The 24,236-nt window shown below is 36.9% G+C and overlaps 1 protein-coding gene across 3 annotated transcripts in view; it reads right to left on the bottom strand.

Moving 5' to 3' along the window:
* Positions 1-24,236, bottom strand: part of Znf280d (zinc finger protein 280D) — a 59,332-nt gene that overhangs the window by 20,038 nt on the left and 15,058 nt on the right. For all 3 annotated transcript variants that reach the window (XM_013010124.1, XM_013010123.1, XM_013010125.1), the window contains exons 7-13: positions 22,392-22,615; positions 20,504-20,661; positions 19,530-19,630; positions 18,035-18,181; positions 12,899-13,033; positions 10,853-11,145; positions 10,582-10,722 (exon numbers count right to left, since the gene is read on the bottom strand). In XM_013010124.1, the coding sequence (XP_012865578.1) occupies positions 10,582-10,722; positions 10,853-11,145; positions 12,899-13,033; positions 18,035-18,181; positions 19,530-19,630; positions 20,504-20,661; positions 22,392-22,615 (1,199 nt within the window). The remainder of the gene's footprint in view (positions 1-10,581; positions 10,723-10,852; positions 11,146-12,898; positions 13,034-18,034; positions 18,182-19,529; positions 19,631-20,503; positions 20,662-22,391; positions 22,616-24,236) is intronic.

The raw sequence follows: 24,236 nt of genomic DNA, 5'->3' as shown, positions 1-24,236 counted from the left end.
GAAAGTTTATAAGTTAAAACATTTCTTTAAGCACTGAACAGAAAACGATTAGCCACACTTTTTGTAACCCATGACAATAGCATGTGGGAAAGAAAGCTTTCCTATACTAGAAACCTAAGCCAGGTTTTGCACATTTTATTTTCTTAAAATTTTTAGTCTCTTGAAACAAAGCCTTTTAGTTTTTTGCTGTGTGTGTGTGTGTTTATAGGATTTAGTTTCTTTTTCCCAGATCAACCTGGACCATGATCCTCCTCTTTACACCTCCCAAGCAGCTGTGATGACAAGTTCATACCACTGTGTCCAGCTTTCTAAAATGGGGTTTTGATTTTTATTTCATAAATACGTTTGGTCTAGGCTGGCTTTGAACTGTGACTTTTCTCATCTCCTCTTCCCAAATAGGTAGGAGTGCAGATATGATAGACTGTACTTGGATAGCCACTGTAATCTATCAGTAAAACTGAAGGCAATAGAAACATTACTTGAGAGCTTATTTAGAAATACAAAGTCCTGAACTTCCTATATAATAACTTTATTAGTGCTAGCTTCACCAGCACATATACTAAAATTGGAAGAATTCAGAAAAGATTAGCATGGCCCCTGTGCAAAGATGACATGCAAATTCATAAATAGTTCCATATTAAAAAAAACCCACAAAAATTTATTAATCTCTAGAAGTGGGAACCAGTAGTCTACCTTTACAAGCTTCATTTCAGTTACTCTTATGAAAGCTGAATTTGAGAGTAATTGGCCAATATACTAGGTAAATTGTTACACATATCATTGAGCCTAGTTGTACAGAGAAAAATATTCTGGCTAACTATAATGCCTAGAAAATATCCTCAGAGGGGCTAGGAAGGTGGCTCAGTGGTAGAGTGCTTGCCTTGCATGCATGAGGCCCTGGGTTCGATTCCTCAGAACCACATAAGCAAAAAGAAAAAAGCTGGAAGTGGTGCTGTGGCTCAAATGGTAGAGCGCTAGCCTTGAGCTGAAGAGCTGAGGGACAGCGCCCAGGCCCAGAGTTCAGGCCCCACGACCGGACCAAAAAAAAAAGAAAGAAAGAAAATATCCTCAGAACGTACCAAATAGTTATTCCTTCAGAGTAGTTGCTTTTAAGAGTTTACAAACTTAAGACAGGATTATAAAAATAAAGTTTTTTGTTGTTGTTGTTGGTTGTGGGGCTTGAACTCTGGGTCTGGGTGCTGTCCCTCAGCTCCTCTGCCCAAGGCTAGCACTGTACAACTTGATTTACAATACCACTTCCGGTTTTCTGGTGGTTTATTGGCGATAGAGTCTCATGGACATTCCTGTCTGGGCTGGCTTTGAACCATGATCCTCAGCTCTCAGCCTCCTGAGTAGCTAGTATTACAGGTGTGAGCCACTGACACCCAGTAAAAATAAAGATTTTTTTAGAAGAGAAGGCTGAAATAAATACCAAAATTTTATATATGTAATTTATCTTTTTTGTCAGTCATGGTGGCTTGAACTATGGGCTTGGGTGCTGTCCCTGAGCTCTTCAGTTAAAGCCTAGTGCTCTACCACTTGAGCCACAGTGCCACTTCCAGTTGTCTGGCAGTTAATTAGTGATAAGAATCTCACAGACCTTCCTTCCCAGGCTGGCTTTGAATTGCAGTCCTCAGATCTCAGCCTCCTGAGTAGCTAGGATTATAGGCGTAAGCCACTGGCACCTGGCTATGTGCTTTTTATATAAACTTCTATATATAAAAATTTATAAACAAAATAAAAAGAGAAAAAGAAAAAAAGAAAACATTATATAGACTTTATTTAAAAGTTTATACTTTTAGATAAACTATTATAAGACTATATATTATACATAAATATATAAAAGATATAACATACATAATTTTATATTAAAAGATATACCATAAATTTATATATATGTTAAAATTTTGTACATTGTTGTACATATAATTGTTTCCTTAGGTGAATCAAGGATTTTGTCTGTTTTCTGAAAAATGTAGTAGAGTGTCAACCTTAAGTGAAAAAGCTAAGAAACAGCATCCAGTCCCTGAGTTAAAACTCCAGTACTAACACACATATACACACAAAAAATGTATATCAAGCTGGGCGCTGGTGGCTCACACCTATAATCCTAGCTACTCAGGAGGCTGAGATGGAGGCTGAGATCTGAGGATCACCATTCCAAGCCAGCCCAGGCACGAAAGTCCGTGAGATTCTTATCTCCAATAAACCACCTGAAAACCAGAAGTGGCACTGTGGCTCAAGTGTAGAGTGCTAGCCTTGCACTAAAGAGCTGAGGGATAGCGCCCAGGCCCAGAGTTCAAGCCCCATGACTGACCAAAAAGAAAAAAGTATATCAAATGTTATCTTTTTCAAAACCTCATTCTCTTCAAGAAAGCATATTATTTTTGTTTTACTTAAATATTGGTAAAAAGAGTTTACTACAATGATCTAGATCAATCTGATTTACAAATTCTACACTTACAGTTTTATGTAGCAAGAAAAACGCATAAAGGTCAAATGTGCTGGTACATACTTATAATCCCAGCACAGAGGCAGGGATATCTGTGAGTTTGAGGCCAGCATGGGCAATTTAGCAAGATCCTGTCTCAAAACAAACAAACAAAGCCAAACTACCTTTCTTTTTCCTATTAAAGCTCCACAAAGTTAATAGCAATACAGGGGCTGCGAAGATGGCTCAGAGGTAGAGCACTTGCCTTGCATGCCTGAGGCCCTGGGTTTGATTCCTCAGCACTACATAAGCAAAAAGAAAAAAGCCGGAAGTGGCGCTGTGGCCCAAGTGATAGAGCGCTAGCCTTGAGCTGAAGAGCTGAGGGACAGCGCCCAGGCCCAGGGTTCAGGCCCCACAATCAGACCCCCCCCCAAAAAAAGTTAATAACAATACAGAAAAGAATCTAGGAAAAGAGAAAAGATTATTTGTAATATAGTAAGAGCATAATATTAAGACCTAGGCCAGGCATGGGTTGGCACAATGTCTGTAATCTCATCACTCAGGAGGCTAAAGCAGGAAGGTCACAAGTTCAAGACCAGCCCGAGTACATAGAGAAAGATTTTTGTTTTAAAGAAAAAAACAATTAGCCAGGTGCCAGTGGCTCATGCCTATAATCCTAGCTACTCAAGAGGCTGAGAACTGAGGATTGTGGTTCAAAGCCAGCTCAGGCAGGAAAGTCTGAGACTATTTCCAACTAATCACCAGAAAACGTGGAGTGGCACTGTGGTTCAAGTGATAGAGTGCTCACCTTGAGCTAAAGAGCTCAGGGACAGCACCCAGGCCCAGAGTTCAAGCCTCACAACTGAAAAAAGAAGTATTCCGTTAAATGACTGTACGCTATTATTTAAAGTTATTAAGCTATTGGGCATAAACAAATGAACTTTATTATGCACAAATTATACCTCAAGAAAACTGATGGCCTACCCAACTGTATTTCCTTAATAATCTTGATTCTATCTTATGTAATAATTTTCCTTTCTAAAAAACACAAAAGAAGCTGGGAGCTGGTATTTCACGCTTATAATCCTAGCTTCTAAGCTAGGATGAAATCTGAGGATCACGGTTCAAAGCTACCAGGCATGAAAGTCTGTGAAACTCTTATCTGCAATAAACCACCAGAAAACCGAAAGTGATGCTGTGGCTCAAGTGGTAGAGTGCTAGCCTTGAGCTGAAAGGTTGAGGGACAGTACCCAGCCCAGAGTTCAAGCCCCATGACCAACAAAACAAAGCAAACAATACAAAAAAACAAAACCCACAGAAGAAACTATTAAGTTCAACAATATTGATGGTATGCATGCCATTTAAGACACTAGAGATCAAAAGAAAGCAAGTTACCTTCCTTAGAGCTTATGTTTGAGTAAGCAAGAGAGACCGACAGGACCAGGCACAAAGGAAATGCCTAATAAATATTTGAGCAATGAATGAATATAGTCCTAAGTAATGCAAGATAAAAATCAATAGTGAGAGTTCTGTGGTTTCAGGAGGGAAAGCAGAAGGCAGATGGGCTAGAAACCAGCTAACAATTAGTTCATTTCAGATTAAAAAAAAAAAGAGTGGAGAGATATGGTCAAGACACACATGTGAATTCACTATATGCATGTCATATTAAATCACATTACTATGTCCAATTAGTGTGTTCATTTTTTAAAAAACAAATTTAAGTACCAACAACAAAAAGTTGACACTACACTACAATTGTAACAAAAAGCAGCTATGAAGATATGAAGGGATATAAGAAAATAAAAAGAGATGAAAGATCTAGAAAGCACTTAGGAATTAGATATTGAAAGGTCTTATTTTCTCCAAAAACAACTCATACTATCAGTGGTTATGCTGATCTACAGTATCAGCAGAAAAAAGAAAGGATTGGGGAAAACTAGGAACAAGATTCATTCTCACGTTATGACAGTAAGTCAGCTATTCTTCTAGTAACTTCTAGTACTAATAATTCTATGTAAAATATAACACAAACTGAAAACAGATTTTTTAAAAAATCCTGCAGTTTCTTGTCTACTATGTTTGAACGAGTTTTTATACTAGTTTTCTTTTTCCTCTGAAATTTAAAAAAATTATCCTCCAAAGTCCAAGATGTCTTGCTTTTTTTGTTTAAAGCCCTAAGTGTCATTTGTTTATGACATTTACTTAGGTACTTCCTTCCTATACTAACATGAGAAACCTAGTCAAGGACTTTCCCCCTACTACACAATAATGACAATTGGTTCCCAAATACCAACTTGTCAGACTTCCTGGCACACTGTACCTGCCCAGTTCAGTATACAATGAGTGTCTGTTAAAGTGAATCTGGATGAAAAATCTATGTTACAAAATGCAGATATTACTAATGTATGTTAACTTAAAAGTGTTACTTTTATGTAGAACAAAAATTTGCTGATATATGATTTTTTGAGTAATAATAGTATTTAGTAATTCATCTTACTAATTTATGTATTTAGTGCTGGTACTGGGGCTCAAATTCAGGGCCTGCCCACTGTCACTTAGCTTTTCTGCTCAAGGCTAGTGCTCTACCACTTGAATGAGAGCTCCACTTCCAGCTTTTTGGTGGTTAATTGGAGATAAGAATCTCATGTACTTGCCTGTTTGGAACAGTTTTGAGTTGTGATCCTCAGATCTTGGCCTCCTGAATAGCTAGGATTATAAGCATGAGTCACTGTCACCTGGGTAATTCACTTCACTTTTTCGGATTATTTCTATGACTTATAAACTATAAGCAAACAAACAAGGTATAGTAATTAAACTGACCCCAAATACTACTACTTAAAATAAAAATCACTTCAAGTCATAATGTTTTCTTTGAACAGTTTAATATAACAATGCTCCAACAATTTCAAGATTTTTTGCTGTTTTATTATTTGTTTCAAGTTTTTTTTTTTGTATTTGCTGATCCAGGGGCTTTACTCCGGGCCTTATTACGGTCCTTAAGTTTTTTTTTTTTTTTTTTTGCTCAAGGCCAGAGCTCTGTTCCTTGAGCCACAGGTCTACTTCTACCTTTTTGGTAGTTTATTGGAAATAAGAATTTCAAGCCGGGCGCCGGTGACTCAGGCCTGTAATCCTAGCTACTCAGGAGGCTGAGATCTGAGGATTGCAGTTCAAAGCCAGCCCAGGCAGGAATATCCATGAGACTCTTATCTCCAATAAACCACTAGAAAACTGGAAGTGGTGCTATGGCTCAAGTAGTAGAGCGCTTGCCTTGAGCTGAAGAGCACAGGGACAGCGCTCAGGCCCAGAGTTCAAGCCCCACGACCGACCAAAAAAAAAAAAAAAAGAAAAGAATTTCAGATGTTCCTGCCCAGGCTGGCTTCCACTTAAAAATCTCAGACTTCTGAGTAGCTAGTATGACAGGCATGAGCCAGTGGCATCCAGCTGGTTTCAAGTGTTTAATCTCATTTTGAGATATTTAGTATCTTTCATAATTATATCAAACAATGATCATCTGCATGTGATGTGGTAATGTCCTAGGTGACATGATTAATCAAAGCGCCCTTTCTCAGGGACATAATACACATACAGAAAAATATTGTAAGTGGAGAAACAGAGGAATGGTATATAATGCGAAGAATGCAACGAATGGTTGTATGCAGACACATCAAAGATGGTACACTCGAAGGAAGTACAGGGCATTCTGGAGATTAATGGAAAATGGAAAAAGTCACTGTTTAAGATGAACAGTGCAAGGGTGGAAGGGGGGGGGAAGGAGCACTGGGAATGTGGCTTAATGGTAGAATGCTTGCTAGCATGCATGAAGCCCTGGACTCAATTCCTCAGTACCACATAAACAGAAAAAGCCAGGAGTGGCGCTGTGGCTCAAGTGGGCGCATGCTACCCTTGAGCAAAACCAGCTCAAGGGACAGTGCCCAGGCCCTGAGTTCAAGCCCCAGGACTGGGGAAAAAAAGATGAATATGGGGGCCAGGGCCCACACCTGTAATCCTAGCTACTCAGGAGGCTAAGATCTTAGAATCACAGTTCAAAGCAGCTCAAGCAGGAAAGTCTGTGAGATTATCTCCAATTAGCTACCAGGAAACTGGAAGTGGAGCTGTGGCTCAAAGTGGTAGAGCATTAGCCTTGAGCAGAAAAGCTCAGGGACAGTGCCCAGGCCCTGAGTTCAAGCACCATGAATGGAAGTGAATATGGGAGGTATACTTTGGAGAAGACTAATCAATTTATGGGGATAGCAATTTTTATATAATGGACAGGAGCAGGTGTGACACCACAGAAAATAAAGGATCATTTAAGTGGCTACAGAGTTCATATTGTATCTCATTCTTTTAGAAAATTAAGCTTTTTTACATATAGTCTTCAAGCTCAGAACAAGAATCCACACTGGTCTGAAGTAAATATACTATCCATTGTGAAGTATCTAATATAGTAAGGGAGATAAGCAGACCAGACCTACCAAACCTATGGCAATAAAACCTTTCCATACAATGCTAACAATGAGTAAGACCTATGAGTGATCATTAATTGCAGGGTTGGGGTTCACTGGGATTTAGAGAAGAGTTCAGAAGCAGGCCAGGTTTGATAGCTCATGCCTATTATAATCGTAGCTACTCTACAGGCTGAGATCTGAGGATCAGGAAGAAAAGGCTATGAGACTTTTATCTCTAATCAGCATAAGCAGAATGTAGAGATAGAGCAATAACCTTGAGCAAAAGGCTAAGGGATAGTGAAAAGTCAAGTGAGAGTGTGAGGCTCAGAGTTCAAGACACACACACACACACACACACACACACACACGGGAGGGTTAGAAGAAGCATCTGAAACCAACTAAAGAATGTTTTAAAATAAAATGGATTTAGAAGTTCTACAAGGTGGGGGAGGGTTCCTATGATAAATGCAAGAAAGGACACAATGACCCAGTTTGATCTAGTATAAATGGAGGGAAGAATTAAAGATTCACTTAGGAGCTGAGTGCTGATGGCTCACACCTGAATCCTAGCTACTTAGGAGGCTTGAGATCTGAGGATCATGATTGGAAGCCAGCCCTGGGCAGAAAAGTCCCCGTGAGACTCTCATCTCCAACAAACAGAAAAAGCTGGAAGTAGTGCTGTAGGCTCAAGTGGTAGGGCCCGAGTCTTGAGTACAAAGAGGCTCAGGGACAGGGCCCAAGCCCTGAGTTCAAGCCCCAGGACCAGCTAAGAAAAGAAAAAAAGCAAAAGATTCATTTAGGAAACTGTATAAGAGACCAACAACCCACCAATGATTGGTATATAATCATTGTACAGGTAAAATACCTGGGGCTTGCTTGATAGCACTCAGGCTATAAACTCAGGCCACAGTAGTAGCTGAGAGGAGTATGGAGTCTTAGGAAGCCATGATGTATGGTACAGTGGACTAAAAGTGCTTCATGAGCTTTACCACTAGAGGGGATTATTTCCAGCTGGTGCTCAACATTCACAGAAATGGTATCTGAGACAGGTCTTCAAGGTCACCAGGTGAAATCCTGGATGGTACTATTTGGCTTATTTCTATTCTTTTGAGATGGCAGTATACCTAGGATGAAATACCTACAAAACAGAATTTATACAGTTGGAGTTCAGGAAAACTAAGGACTAAAATTGAAAGCTAAAATGAGAGTTGTTAACTTAGCAGGAAAGAGAAGGTGAAGAGCTGAAAGAGGACAAGGCAATGAAACAGAGCCACAGCCAAAACACAGAGGAAACTGAGGTAATCTTATAATAAAGGCAGAAAAGAATAGTTTCAAATGGAATGACAACAATGTCAAGGAAGAATGAGAATGAAATACGTGAATAAGAAATGGAAAAGAGGTTTTTTCTTCATTGTTCTATTAGTTTTCTTTTTGTCTTGTTTGTTCATTTATCTGTATTTGAGAGTGTAAAGGACAAGAAATGGAGGGACAAGCCGGGCGCCGGTGGCTCACGTCTGTAATCCTAGCTACTCAGGAGGCTGAGATCTGAGGATCAAGGTTCAAAGCCAGCCTGGGCAGGAAACTCCGTGAGACTCTCATCTCCAATAAACCACTAGAAAACTGGAAGTGGGGCCGGGAAGGTGGCTCAGTGGTAGAGCGCTTGCCTTGCATGCATGAGGCCCTGGGTTCGATTCCTCAGCACCACATAAGCAAAAAGAAAAAAGCCAGAAGTGGCGCTGTGGCTCAAGTGGTAGAGTGCTAGCCTTGAGCTGAAGAGCTGAGGAACAGCGCCCAGGCCCAGAGCTCAGGCCCCACAACCAACAAAAACAAAAACAAAAATGATGCTGTGGTTCAAAGTGGTAGAACATTAACCTTGAGCAAAAGAGTTCACAGACAGCACCCAGGCCCTGAGTTCAAGCCCACAACTGACAAAAAACAAAAAAAACCCAAGAATTACAAATAAACTAGTAATAACACTTAAACAGAAAACACCACAGAAAAGCAACCTGAAAATGTTTGTAAGTTCAAGAAACCTGAAAGAAAAAAATGAAGGTTTAAGTAAATATGATCATGAGGAATTGGAGGAGATAAAAATTGGATAAGCTATGGGTAAGTTGGATCTGTTTGACTTTTAAGTTTAATATTTGGATGAAAATAACAGAGAAATATTTTGGGCTAAAAAGAGTTCATTTCACGAAGAACGATAAAGGCAGATTATCAGTTGAGGTACTAAAATTCCCTGGGGGTATTGAGAAAAGATTAACTGTATGTGCACTAAACAAAGATGTCTTTAAAAACAAAAACACTGTCAAATGAAGTCAAAGGTTATTAAGTCAGAGTTGACTGAATCCCACATTCACTGTTTGTTAATACAGACTTGAGTAGAGAGGGAGTTGGAAAAAGGGTAAAGGTTTACATTTTATGTTGGCCTTTAAGTCAGGGAAGCATGAGTAAAAACATAAATGACAATAGCAAAGTAACGTAAAATAGATTCTGGTGCAGAGGTGAGTAATAAATTTCATGAGTGCTGCTAGATGACTAAAGAAGGCAAATTTGTGAATGTGATGGAGTAATAGGAATTAAAAAAAGAACAAACAGTGTAAGGATGAGATAAAAATGGTACTATAGTAAGAAAGAGGGTACTAAAAGCTTCTCAGTGGAGGTCAAGTGCTAGCACTAAAGAAGTTAAGATACCAGGAGGTCAGGCTGATCATCAAGGAGAGAAAACTGTGAAGGAAGTGTTGAAGCCTGGAAAGCAGTATCCCATAATGATCAGGAAGTAACAGAAACCAGAAACAGCAAATTATTTCCAGCTTGTGCTCAACATGTTATGATCTGCTAGAAACTCAGTTACATATTGATTCTGTTCTATTTTTTTACAAATGGAACCTCACTTTGAATGAGCAGTGTATCAGATTTATATTTGAATAACTTTTTGACTATTTAAAAAATTTTAAAAATCCATCCTGAAGGAATAAAGTATCTCCTACTTGTAAAATCCAAATTAATGTGTGCTCTGGAGAATTTCCCTAGCATAGATAGGAATTCAAATAGTCCAAAGTGAATTAATGAATGAAAAAGAATTCCAATACTGGCATCATGGCCAGAAGACTTTCTGATTTTCACTGAATAGATTTAAGTACAGATGGTTGGATAGCCAAACAGTCTGACAGATGGATAGCAGAGAGCATGTCTTTCTCTGATTCTGTCAAACAGACCCTATGGGCTGGAGATGTGACTCAGAATCAGAGTGCCTGGCTACTAAGCCTGAGACTGAATTCAAAGGTCAATACTGGGGGGGAAAAAAGACATGAAACAACTGAAGGAAGCATCATCACTGAAAGTCCTAAAGTCCCTTAAAGCAATAGCTCTGAGGATAACACTCAGGAGAATAAATATATTTGTCTGGCAAACATATTTAAAATACTTAAATTTTTGTTTTAAAAAATAACATTTTTAGGAAAAAAATAAACCCCAGAGAATTACTTCTTTATATCAAACCTATTTAATTTTATTAGTTTAATTAGCTGTACTTAAAAATTCATTACAGCAATTTCCTGAATTGCTGTGCCTGAAATTAAATACTTCCAGACAGTATCTTTTAGCATCTTGAAGAAATGGCTTCTAATAAAATAACTTCGCTTCCAAAACAAAAACTTCCTTAACTATAACCTTAATTGCATTTACAGATGGAACTCATCTTACCTCATCATATGATTTACATAGGCTTTGCTACAGCTAGTGTTGTATCTGCAAAAACCACAGTGGACATACGTAGGAAAATGGTTTGCAAAATCTTTTATTTCAGAAGAACATTCAATGCACTTGTGTACGCCCCGACTACACCTTATAGAGACATAAAAAGAAATGATATGTTTTAAAACAAAAATAAGGAACTGTATTATTACTCTATTAAAGTATAATGTTTTTACATTTGAGTTTAAATTGGTACTGTATATCAAGAAGAAAACATTACCTTAAGTTCCTCAATGATGTATTGACCTTACTTTTTTTATTGCTATTAACCAATGTGCTTTGTTTCTTTTGTATATTAGAGACTTTTGATTTGCATTTAGATTTACTTCCATTAGGTTTACTTGCTTCAGATCTGGTTGTATCAGGTTTACTTGTACTCAATTTGGTGGGGGATTTAGCAGGTGTATTTTCAGTCCTTGGAGGAGAGAGTTGAAGGGTGGAAGTACTGGCACTTATGGAAGGTGTGGTTGAAGGTCCTGACTGAAGGGGTGCAACTGAAGCTCGAATAGTAACCTACAAAAGTAAAGGGAACATTTCACTAAAAACCACCATTATATTCAAAGTATCACTGCACAAAAAAATCTAAGTATTTTGAAAAAGTACAGCTAAACTAAAGGAGTTTCTATTTATTCTCAATGCTCAAACCAATCGAATAAAACTAAATTGGGTATTTATTCACTTATATATTTTATACTGCTGTCAGTTATGTTAACATAGTTATTAATGAATAATTAGGAGTTAATGCAATCCTAACAGTAAAGAGCATATACCATAGCTATTTTTGTGCTCTGATATACTACAAAATTTACAAATGAAGAGCTCAAAATTTAAACAACAAAGACTGAAAAATAACTCTAGAAAAGCCTGTATTACCCTCTGACAAGAATAAAATCAATGGGTCCACAGTAAATGTGACCTCTTCTTTTTGGAGTTCATTAACTAGGATTTATGCTTACAAATTTATGAAAGGTGTTACATCAAGTCATTATGTAATGTGGAGTTTAAAACTTAGAATTTCCTTAAAAGGAACTAATCCAAAGTTCATCATGTACTGTTCTGACAATGGAGAACACAATTACCTACCAACACTGTCATTAATCATTGATGATACTCTCCTCATGTATTAAGGAACAGTCTATGATGATGAAGTCCTTTGAAATACATGTGGCTGGGTATTATATTAAAACAGTGAATTAGGAATCAAAAGACCTGAGGGTCAATCTCAGACTATCCCTTCCTAGAAATGTGACCTTGAATAACTAACATCTTCTTTAAGCTTCTTCATTATCTACAGCATAAAGCAATACTTCCCTAGGCTAATTACTGAATTGTAGGAATTAAATAACCGAATGTATGAAAAAGTACACTTAGAACCAGGCAATTGTAAGGTGCTATAAAAACATTTAGTATCATTATCATTATTATTATTATTAATAAGGGAAGAAATGAGAGAGGACCGCTCTGCTTACATTAGTGTTCTGCATGTCTAGTCCCAGCATGAAATGAATGGATTGCAGGGAAGGATGCTGGACAGCTTCTCTTGCTCTAGGTCTTCAGAGCATGGCTTTACATTGTTTAGTTAATTCAAATAACAGACATACCCACATTCAAAGGTAAGTACCCAAAGCCAAATATAAATGTTTTGGGGATTATTTCAGTTTGGATTATCCATGTCTCTGTTTCCCTCCACTGGAGCAAATATTCAAGAGCTGACTGTGTGTAAAGAAGTTAGAGAAAACAGATGTATATAAGGCAAAAAGGGAAAAGTAAATTACATTCATCAGTATGCAGTCAGACATGTGTTTGCTCACTTAAAACACAATGCAGTCCAGCAGCAGAATTTGCTTCTTTGAAAGTAGATTCAATAATAACAACGTCAACATCTGAAAACTTACGGCAATCAAGTTACATTACAAAGATAAAAAGAATATAATTCTTGGTAACTAACACTTTATAATTAATGTGCTAAGACCGGCATATATACTGCCCAATGTAGAGCTAAAAAACTACCCTATGTAATACTAAAACAAGTCACTGGCCCAGGAAATCGCAGTTTTCATCCAGTGGGATTCCACTATAACAGAGCTCCCACCACAGAACATATAGTTCAGAAGTTGTTCTTTCTAAGCATAAGGATAATAGAGAACCTAAAATTGGTCTTAAAAAATGAGAAGTCATTTTATAAAATATTATATTCAATAGATAAAACTAGACAAATGTTAAATTTTTATTATTTAAAATGTTGTAATGCAACATTTGAACTCACTTTTGTTCCAGGAGGCAATCCTTCCAGTTGCTTAGGTTTTATAAATGTTCGATGATGCTGCGTCTTATGATCTATTTTCTCCTTGCATGTCAAAAATTGCAGTCTGCATTTTGTACAACGGTGTATTCCTTTTTTCTGTTGGGAAATAGCAAAAAAGAATAAAAATAATTTCTATAACCACAAATATTGATTCCTGAAATTGCTCTAGCAATTTTTTTTTTTTGTCAGTCACGAGGCTTGAACTACTCTGGGCCTGGGCTCTGTCCCTCAGCTCTTCAGCTCAAGGCGAGCGCTCTACCACTTGAGCCACAGCGCCACTTCTGGTTTTCTGAGTGGTTTACTGAAGTCTCACAAACTTTCCTGCCTGGGCTGGCTTTGAACTATGATCCTCAGATCTCAGCCTTCTGAGTAGTAGGATTACAGGTGTGAGCCACTGGTGCCTAGCTACTTTAACAATTTTTATACTTTATCATAAATAATATGAAGGTGTCATATTATGTTTGAAAACTTGTATTATTATTTAAGTTTCAGAAGTACTTGATATTATACAGAAATAGAACATGAAACTTCTATTACCAATCCTAAGAACTGTGGTATGAAAGGTCTTTAAATTTTAAATGTGAAGTACTAAAAAGACATGATATTGAGAAAATAAGTTATACTACATTTTTGCTTAAAGTGTTTTTTTATATCCAACTGTTGACAAAGAAGAACTGTTAACAGAAGAAAGTTATAAAATGATTAAGTCAAAGTCTTGCCCAGTAAAACTTTCTGCAATGATGAAAGATCCTAGAGTTATGCTGTCCAGCATGTGATGTATAGTCATGTGGTTACTGCTCACAAATAATAAATGTTTAAGGAGAAGGAAATACTACTCTGATTTCAACACCGTGCATTGTATACATGTATTGAATTATTACCCTGTAACGGAAAAAAAAGTGTACCAGTATTATCTTTCAACTACCATTATTTTAAAGGCAGAAAAAATTCACTACAATGTTCAAAGCAATATAGAAGAATAGTATGTTACAATTCTAGCTGCATCTTAAGGTTACTCTGAAGTAACCTTATATTGGATTATATCACAGGTACAAGTAACATAAACAAATTCATCTATGTGTGGCCATAAATAGAAGAGGTCTGGGAAGGTGGCTCAGTGGTAGAGCGCTTGCCTTGCATGAATGAGGCCCTGGGTTTGATTCTTCAGCACGACGTAAGCAAAAAGAGAAAAGCCGGAAGTGGCGCTATGGCTCAAGTGGTAGAGCGCTAGCCTTGAGCTGAAGAGCTGAGGGACAGCGCCCAGGCCCAGAGTTCAGGCCCCACGACCGGACTCCCCCCCCCAAAAAAAAAGAAGAAGAAGAGAAAAATATGGCCTCCCAAAAAAGAAAGCAGCGCAGAAGCAAAGTTCACCCTTGTTCAGTTCCTAGAAATTTTTTCCTCTACAATATTCTCTAGGTATCTGATCCAGGTTCATGATTTCAGATCCCATCTACCTATCTGTCTATATAACATTACTACATGATGTCTAATATGCTTGTCAAATCCATGTGGACAAAACTAACCTCTAGATTTTCTGTGTATTTTGCTTTTCCCACCCTGTCAAATAGACTACTTCTTCAGTCTTCCCAACACCTTAGAATATGAAAACTTTATCATTGTAGTTTTCCAGGACAAAAAAAAAGTTCAATCATTGACTTTTGCATTCCATATCTAACACACTAAAAAAAACAAAAACCCAGTGAGTTCTATCTGCAAAGCTTATTTCCAACTATTGCTACAATACTTCTCCAAGCGATTCACCTGGACTGTGGTAAAACAAATCACTTCTATCTTCTTCCTTTTATGTCTTTCCTTCCCAGAGCTACCAGTTCTTAAAATATGCCAGATCTATCACTTCCAACCTTCTAGCTGTTTCCCAAGTTCCTGTCTCTGGTTTAGAACAACAGGAACTGTTCCTCCTTGCCAATTTTGAGTAGCTCAGATTATAACTCTTCCAGATTTCAATAACACATTCCTTCACTTCCTTCAAAGAGGCTCTTCTATGACAAAAGAGCAACCATTCTTCTACCACATTCTCAATCTTTGGCGCTCCTTGCCTTTACATTTTCCATCCACAGTACTTATCTCTAGCATGTGAATTCAAACATGCACACACGTGAGCACAAGGGCACATACACACAATTATTTTTAAAACCTAAGACAACCTCTGGCCCTATAAATAAACCTTTATTAAAGAAATGAATATTGAGGCAGAAATCAGATGGAGAAAAATATTTATGAAGAAACAGGTTCAAATATGTTCATTTCATTCAATGAACATTTTCTACATTTCTAAGTTAGAATACATCAATCCATTCTCTCAGTTGAACTGGTCTTTCTCATGCATGTATGCATTTCAATGTTCTATGGCTGATGAAGATAACAGAATTGGAATTTTTAATAGCATTATGTTGAAAAAGAAAACAGTGATCTACTCCTATTGTCGAGTTCTCTTTCCTCATTTTCAAAATAAAAATTATAATGTAGACTTAGCGGTTATAAAGATTAAAACACTAGTTACTATAAGGTAATTGATTAGTACATGTTAACTGCTTGTTTTTTAATGACCTAAAAAACTTATTTGACACATCTAAAATTCTTTCATTACTTTTTTTTTTTGGTCAGTTGTGGGGCTTGAACTCAGGGCCTGGGCACTGCTCCTGAGCTTTTGTGCAAGGCTAGCACTCCACCACTCTACATCCCTATTTTTGGTGGTTAGCTGGAGGTAAGAGTCTCAAGGAGTCTGAGCAAGCTGCTGGCTTTGAACCTTGATCCTCAAATCTCAGCCTCCTGAGTAATTAGGATTACAGGCATGAGCCACCAATGCCTGGTTCTTCCATTACTTTAAAAAAAAGTCATATAAGTTGGGTTGTTAGCTCTAAAATCATCAAAGAACTAAGAAAATAATTTTTTAAAGAAAAAGTTTACAGCTTGAAAGATAATCTTGAAAGATAATGAGACAGAATCAGCAATTCTGTCCAATGTAATAATAATGTCATCTCGATTACAAGTTTATATTTCCAGTCAGCTATGGTTTTCCAGGCTGTCATAATTATATAAAATGTAAATACAATGAAGGGTGCTTGATGATCCTTCCCCTATTACAGATGTCTTCCTATCTCCCAGGTACTTCAAACAAACAGAAATAAAAAGTTGGGCACCTGTGGCAAGACAACTCTGGATATAAAGATATTTGATTTTTGATTATAAATAACACAGGCCACATACTGGGTTCACACGTCTCATTCACAGTTATCATTATTCTCATATTTATATATTAGTAAAGAATCTAGGAAATTACTGCTTTATACTTTACTCTCAAAATTAAAGTTCAAAGATAAAATATTGAGCATTAAGAATAGTATTTCCCAAACTGCTGCTCAAAAAATGTTTAAATTAAAATTTCAAATAGAGGGTCCAATGGTCAAATAAGTTTGGGAGATGATACATACTATATCTTTTGCTTGGAGATTTACAATGTCCATTAGCATATTAAAAGTTCTGAGAAGTCCTGTTTTAAAAACAAACAAAAATGTTTAATTTTGTTAAGTCTTGGTAAGACTTATATACCAGTAACAATTTGTGGGACCCCTACTAACACCTGATGGAACATTGTTGGGAAGATCTTGACAGAACTTCTCAAGGGTGGTAGTATCCCAGACACAACTTAGGTCATCCCAGATTTATTTGAAAATTATACTTTTCTGATTTCTCCAACTAATAACCACTACTTGAATTCAAGATTTAGTTAACACTGGAAAGTGACAGCTTTCCTAGGAAAGGTGAATAAACTAGTGTGCCAATCTAATCTAAAAGGTGCTAAGCTTTTTAGTTATTACACAGTCAGATTAAGGAATGCAGTGGACTTCCGATTTTGACAATACTGTTGCTCTTTCTGGTACTGAAAAGCAGGATTAATGTTAACTAATTAATATGTAGTTAACTAACACGTTAACATTAAAATTAACATTTTTTATCTCAATAAAGCAACAGTTTAATTGCTTCAGGAAAAGAACCAATAAATATAATATCAGAAGGAAGGACATAAGCACTAACACGGAAATCCCAAAATTTCACAGCACAACTGGCAACAATTATCCAAGAAACAAGCCATGATACAAATATAATTCCCTGACAGAGTTCTTACACTGACTATTCAACTTTGTTTCCTTAGTTGTGTATCTATGAAAGACCGCTTTGGACCAATAATGACAACACATCTTAGAAATCAAGGGTTAGAAAAGTATTTGGTGTGTGTGTGGGGGGAATATTTGAAGAGAAAAAGGAAAATGAGATTATGAGTCCTCAATCATTTTTTTTTTCATTTCAAATCCATCTTTTCAACTTTTTTTTTGCCAGTTGTGGGGCCGAAACTCTGGGCCTGGCGCTGTCCCTTAGCTCTTCAACTCAAGGCTAGGCTTTACCACTTGAGCCACAGTGCCATTTCCTGCTTTTTCTGCTTATGTGGTGCTGAGGAATTGACCCCAGGGCCTCATGCATGCAAGGCAAGCACTCTACCACCAAGCCACCTTCTCAGCCCTTTTTCTCATTTCTTGAGATTACGTGATATCAATCCTATATTTTACTTAGATCCAGAAATAACCAGTCTTGGGGCTTGAATGCAGAGCCTAGGCTCTGTCCCTGAGCTTCTCTGTTCAAAACTAGTGCTCTACCACTTGAGCCACAACTCCACTTCTGGCTTTTTGGTAGTTTTTATTAGAGAAAAGAGTCACAGATTTTCTTGCTTAGACTGGCTTTGAACCACAAGCCTCAGATCTCACCCTCCTGAGTAGCTAGGATTACATACATGAACCACTGGTACCTGTCTAATAACCAACTTTTAGATATTCAATTTATCTTTTCTATTTTCTTACAATTTTAGGCTTCCTATTCCTATTTATAAATAATGAAACTTATTGGCCATGCCTTCACTAGATAGCAAGGAAAAAAAGTGAAATTTTCACAAGTAACTCAACATAATATGTATTTGCAAATATATTTTTGTACAACTTTGTTCCCTTGCAGAATATGTATAATCACTATCCTTAGGCACAATTGTTTCACTAAGATACAAGATAAAAAATTAGTACATCTCACCTGATGCTTCATATAATGATGCATATAGGGTGTTGCAATTTTGATAACTTTGAGGCAAAATGGACAAAGTAAATTCTTAGTGTTTTCATGAGATGTTCGAAAATGAGTTTCTACATCAGAAAATGATGATGATCTATAATTGCAAACCTAGAAATAGAAACATTTGGTTTTATCTGAAAACCTTTATCTGATGTGCAAAATAGTAACAATAACAGATCATATATTTAAAAGAGTACTATACTACTCATGCAGGTCTGATGCCTGTATAACCCAAGGATCTGACCAATAAAATTACAAGAGACAAAAAAGCTTTGGGAATGCATCCACAAATGTAACTAGGTCCTACATTTAGAAATTAATATTAATTAATTAATTCAAAAATTAATCACCCACATCTAGAATTGAATTTTGGAACCTTTTTCTTTTTCCTTTTTGATTGGTCATGGGGCTTGAACTTGGGGCCTAGGCACTGTCCTGAGCATTTTTACTCAAGGACAGTGTGCTCTACTACTCTGAGCCATTGTGCCATTTCCAGTTTTCTGGTGAACTGGAGATAAGAGTCTCACGGACTTTCCTGTCTGAGCTGGCTTTGAACCATGAGTCTCAGATCTCAGCCTCCTGAGTACTAGGATTACAGGTGTGAGCTACCAGGGCCCAGATGGAACCTCTTATCTGAAAAAAAAAAAAAAGATTTTCTTCCACTGCATAAAACAGTATTCTTGCTTTTCAATTCCTCCAAGTTCTGGAAAAATGGTCTCAAAGCATTTGATAGTTCCTAATAACCAATAAAATTTTGCATTTTCCTCCTCTAACTATATTCTTCCCTTTGTGGAAAGTCCTTATTTGTCTCTTCAGCAGTGCTGTTCAATCTAGTTACTAGAGTGAGCCAGTTCACTGCCTTCCCATTATATAATGAAGGAGTAATAATACCAAGGTAATTTCCACTAATAAATTATTTGCAAGAAAGACATTAATTTTAGCAACCAGTTTTACCATATGGTTAAAACAGACAAGTGTTTCATGATACATAAAAATTACATGAGGGCTGGGAAGGTAGCTCAGCAGTAGAGTGCATGCCTTACAAGCATGAGGCCCTGGGTTCGATTCCTCAGCACCACATAAACAGAAAAAGCCGGAAATGGCGCTGTGGCTCCAGTGGTAGAGCGCTAGCCTTGAGCTCAAGAGCTCAAGGACAGCGCCCAGACCCAGAGTTCAGGCCCCATGACCGGCGAAAAAATAAAAAATAAAAATAAAAATTACATGAAATTAAAAATCAATGTCCATAAATATGTTTTCTTATAACACAAAACACGTATTTATTCATTTTTTGTTGATGGCTACTTACTAGCACAATGGCATAAAATGTGGTTATCATAAACTCTCAAACCTAAAATAATTTCTATCTGACTCTTTACAGAAAAACAAACAAAAACTACCAACTGCTAATCTAACAAGCTGAAATCTTTTAAACAGAGTGATTAAGATGGGTGTGTACCTGGCAGATATATGGCATCTCACCGGGTTTATGATTGTCCTTCATATGTTGTAAAAGAACATGTTCTGTTTCAAATGATAATTCACAGATTTTACAAATGGCTAAAATTGAAAAGGAAAATAATATTACAACATTTTAAGACAGAAATATTTTAAAATAATAATGATATTTTAACTGAGTGCCAAGCAGTGTTCTGAAGAATTAACTTACATTAAATTACTATTCACGCTGATTTTAATTACAGGAATTAAGGAAGGCATTTTCATTACCCTACATCAAGTTGCAAGTAACTTGCCTGAATTCATGTACAGTCTGAATTCAAGGTACAGTCTGATTGTGTGTCCCCACATGCACACATGTGCATGCACACACCAGCCAATTGAGCTTAAACTTGGGGGCTGGGTACTGTCCCTTAGGTTTTTTTGCTCAAGGCTGTTCTTTACTATTTGGACCACACATCTATTTCTGGCTTTTGGCAGTAAATGGAGATAAGAATCCCAGGGACCTCCTCATATAGGCTGGTTTTGAACCTTGATCCTCAGATCTCAGCCTTCTAAGTAGCTAGGATTACAAGCATGAGACATTGGTGCCCCATTCAATTTTAACTAAAGTTGATTGCCTTCAACATCTGTGATTTCAGCTACTACTATTGTTATTTTCCTTATTAAGTTTTAAATGAAGGGCACTGTTTTCACAGTTTTCAACTGTAGTTGAAACTGTGCTTGAGGTGTCTGATTTAGTCCCTTACACACAATGTACAACTTATGTCAAGGTAGTTACTATAATACATTTATTTGCAAGAGACTTTAATTTTAGTAACTAATTTTATTTCAATATTTATAGAAATTAAAATTTAATTTTAAAGAATCTGATCTCTCAAAATGTCCTTATATTTTAATAGAATTAAGGCTTGCTCATAGCTTGTATTGTCAAAATCAATTAATATCCAATACTTAAATGCAACTGCAACTCACTAGAAAAGTCGTGAGGAGTATGTGTACTCTCGATGTGGCACTGCAGCTGGAAGGGTGTGGGAAACTGCCGGTAGCAGTGCTGGCAGGTGGTGTGGTTTTCCCAGCTCTCACTGCTCTGCTTCTCAAGTTCCAAGTGGTGTTTCATGTGGTTCATAAACCTGTAAGTGATCGTCAACAGGTGCAAACATTCAGACTTAGAAACAAAAAGAAAATCTTAGGAATAAGTAGTTGTATCTAATTCTTCAACATATAGTATATAAACAATCCAGAAAAACCATCGTTTTCTTTAAGCATCTTTTCATCTTTGTTTTAAAATAATTCATTAATGCAATCTGAAGTAGTACTAATTTTATCTAACTCATAGTCATTATTCCAGATTAAAATGTGTTCTTAGATAAAACAGTAGTCTTTCTTTCCATTCCTAAAGTATTATTTGTTTTAAAATAAATACCAAAAAAAAAAAAAAAGAAACCCTACAACCAAAAGCAGCTAGAGTCCTAGGAGAATCTTTTAAGGCCTTGAAGATACACAATAGATTCCAGATGCTTAAAAGACAAATTACTGGTATTTTTACTTGTGTCTTGGTTTTTAAATGCATGTAATAGCAATTTTACATGAACCTTTGTTTTATGTAATGATACCAGTTTACTGTTAGTACAGACTTCATTTCAATGTGTAGACTGTGCCCTTTGAATGCAACGTCCATTTTTCAGTTTTATATTCTGCTGTTTCAGTTTCCCTAAAAGGATTCCTAGGAGCAGAACTATGAGCTTCAGCAGCAGAGAGTGCAATATAAATGTGTATACCTACATAAAACAGCTTGCTGAAGCTTTTTTTTTGCTGAATCTGAAAGTAAATTTACTCCATCAAAACAGTAATTTTGTGGACTGAGTCAACTTCTAACAACTACTCACTTTGAAATACTAAAGGAAATAATCTTAAAATGTATATAATGTCAACAATCTGTAACAATCATCAAGAAGGGTATATCTTATGTTTTAACCCCTCTTCAACACTACCTCTTGAAATCATCTTTTCTTCCTACTTTTTTTTTTTTTGGTCAGTAGTGTGGGGCTTGAATTCTGGGCCTGAGTACTGGCCCTCACTCAGCTCTTCCGCTCAAGGCTAGTGCTCTACCACTTGAGCTACAGTGCCACTTCTGGTTTTCTGGTAGTTTATCGGAGATAAGAATTTCACAGAGCTGGGTGCCGGTGGCTCACGCCTGAAATCCTAGTTTACTCAGGAGGCTGAGATCTGAGGATCACAGTTCAAAGCCAGCCTGGGCAGGAAACTTTGTGAAACTCTGAGGCTCAAGTGGTAGAGGGCTCGCCTTGAGGTGAAGAGCTGAGGGACAATGCCCAGGCCCAGAGTTCAAGGCCCAGGGGGGAAAAAAGAGAGAGAGAGAGAGAACTGGTATATCTAAAATATTACTTTTCCTCATAAGATATATTTTGAAAATTTACATGTATGAATTAAAGACTTAATCACTAAAATTAGTATGGAGGAGGTCAATTTTGACTCTTCTGTAGAAATGTTTCTTCTTGTAATATAAAGTATAAAATTTAAAGATAGCTAAAAAATGAAAAACACATACAAAAATGTCTAGATCATTGCTCAAAGAAAAAATTAGTTCATTTTGTCTAAAGTTAAAATAAAGTTTGTTCTTTCTTAAGCTATGTGAATGCAATACAAATAAGTAGTTGGGAATCAGATTACAATACACAAGAAAAGGCAAGAGGGCTTTTTAAAAAGAAAATTGGCTTTTGTTCTTAGCAGAATGTTAAAACTGATCATGTTGAGTGGCAGAGAAAAATATGAGATAAAGATACAACACTTATACCTGTAGTATTTAAATTTTCAAATTGAAATAAAAAATGTATTAACATACCTAATATTATTTTTGAGAACTTTCAAACAACTGAAGCATTTAAAGGTTGTATGAGTCTTCTGTTCTTCCTGGATATCTCCTTCATGTTTTCCATAATAAAAGTCATTAACTAACATGATCAATTTTCCTTTCTCTGAATCAGCAGTCATAGCTTTATTTGCTGTATTTGAGTTTTCTGTTTTATCTGGTCCCAAAAAGTCATTTATCATGTCTGGACAACAATACTAGATGAGAAAATAATAGATACTTTTCTTACTTAAGAAATAAAATAGCAAAAATTGATTATGTGTTCACAACTAAGGTCAGACCATATAAAACTATCTGGTAATATATTCAGAAAAACAGTTACCAAAAGTTGTGGGGCATATGGTAATGCCCACAATTCAAATACTATGTATTATCTTAAGGAACAAAAAACAAGTTATCAAGCCTGGTGCTGGTAGCTCACACCTGTAATACTAGCTACTGTAGCTGAGATAGGAGGATCATAGATTTGAATCCAGTGGTTTGATGCCAGTCAGGACAAGAAAGGCTATGAACCTTTTTTTTTTTTTTCTGGTTCTGGGGCTTGAACTCAGGTCCTGGGCGGCGTTGCCCCTGAGCCTCTTCATGCTCAAGGTTTGGGCTCTACCACTTGGGTCACAGCACCACTCCAGCTTTTGTGAGTAGTTTATTAGAAATAAGCCCAGGCTGGCTTTAAAAGTAGCCAAGATCAGGGTAAAGGCATGTAGTTGGTAAAAAGATCAGAGAAATCAAAGGCTTAATGAGCGAGGCATTGGTACCTCATTCCTGAGGAAGTACTGCTGTGGATCAAAGTGGTAGAGGGCTAGCCTTGAGCTAAAGGAGCTCAGCAACAGTGCCTAGGCCCTGAATTTAAGCCCCATGAAATAAAAGACTCAATGGTAATGAATCTTAAAAAATGCCAGGAAAGGGAGCAGAACATAGCTCAGTATTAAAATGCTTACCCAGCACATATGAGACCCCAAATGATAGATAGATAGATAATAGATATAAGATATAAATATAGATACATACATATATACATATATACAAATACATAGCTAGACAAGACAGACAGACAACAAAGCTCTACCCTTTGTTTGCAAAAGCTGGGAAAGAAGGAAGGACAGTGGCAGAAAGTAACCCAGACCTGATTTGGTAAGAAGCTGAAAAGGCAATCTACACAAGCAATCTGACTCATGAATCACACACATAGGGAGCTTTCTACTCAGCAGTTGTACAAACTAGCTAGAAGACTAATACTATTTTGCCAACCTATGCTTTTCCTAAAAGGAACCTTGTACAAAATAGATAACCTAACAAAATCCTAACCATTCAACAAGATAGCACTCATATATAAGCAAAACTTATAAATACAAATATTTCCAACAAAAAACTTTCAACAGAAACATGTTGTCATGAAGCAGATACAGATTAAAAAGTGCTCAAAATTTTTGTCACAAATTTGAATTAAAAAATTTTTTTTTGCCAGTCGTAGGGCTTGAATTCTGGGTACTGTCCCTAAGCTGCTTTTGCTCAAGGCTACTGCTTTTACCTCTTGAGCCACCACAGTGCCACTTCCGGCCTTTTCTGTTTATCTGGTGCTGAAGAATCGAGCCCAGGGCCTCATGCATGCAAGGCAAGCACTCTACCACTGAGCCACCTTCCCAGCCTCACAAATTTGAAATTTTTAATTAAAAGTAGTGACTGTAAAGAAATATAAATGTTTGAAGAGACAGCTTTTTTTTTTTTGTCGGCCATAGGGCTTGAACTCTGGGCTTGGGCGCTGTCCCTCAGCTCTTCAGCTCAAGGCGAGCGCTCTACCACTTGAGCCACAGCACCATT

Source organism: Dipodomys ordii, unplaced genomic scaffold (genome assembly GCF_000151885.1).
Source record: "Dipodomys ordii isolate 6190 unplaced genomic scaffold, Dord_2.0 Scaffold11, whole genome shotgun sequence".
Taxonomy (NCBI): Eukaryota; Metazoa; Chordata; class Mammalia; order Rodentia; family Heteromyidae; genus Dipodomys; species Dipodomys ordii.
The sequence above is the reverse complement of the archived record's forward strand: the minus strand, read 5'-3'. Positions and strand labels throughout refer to the sequence as shown.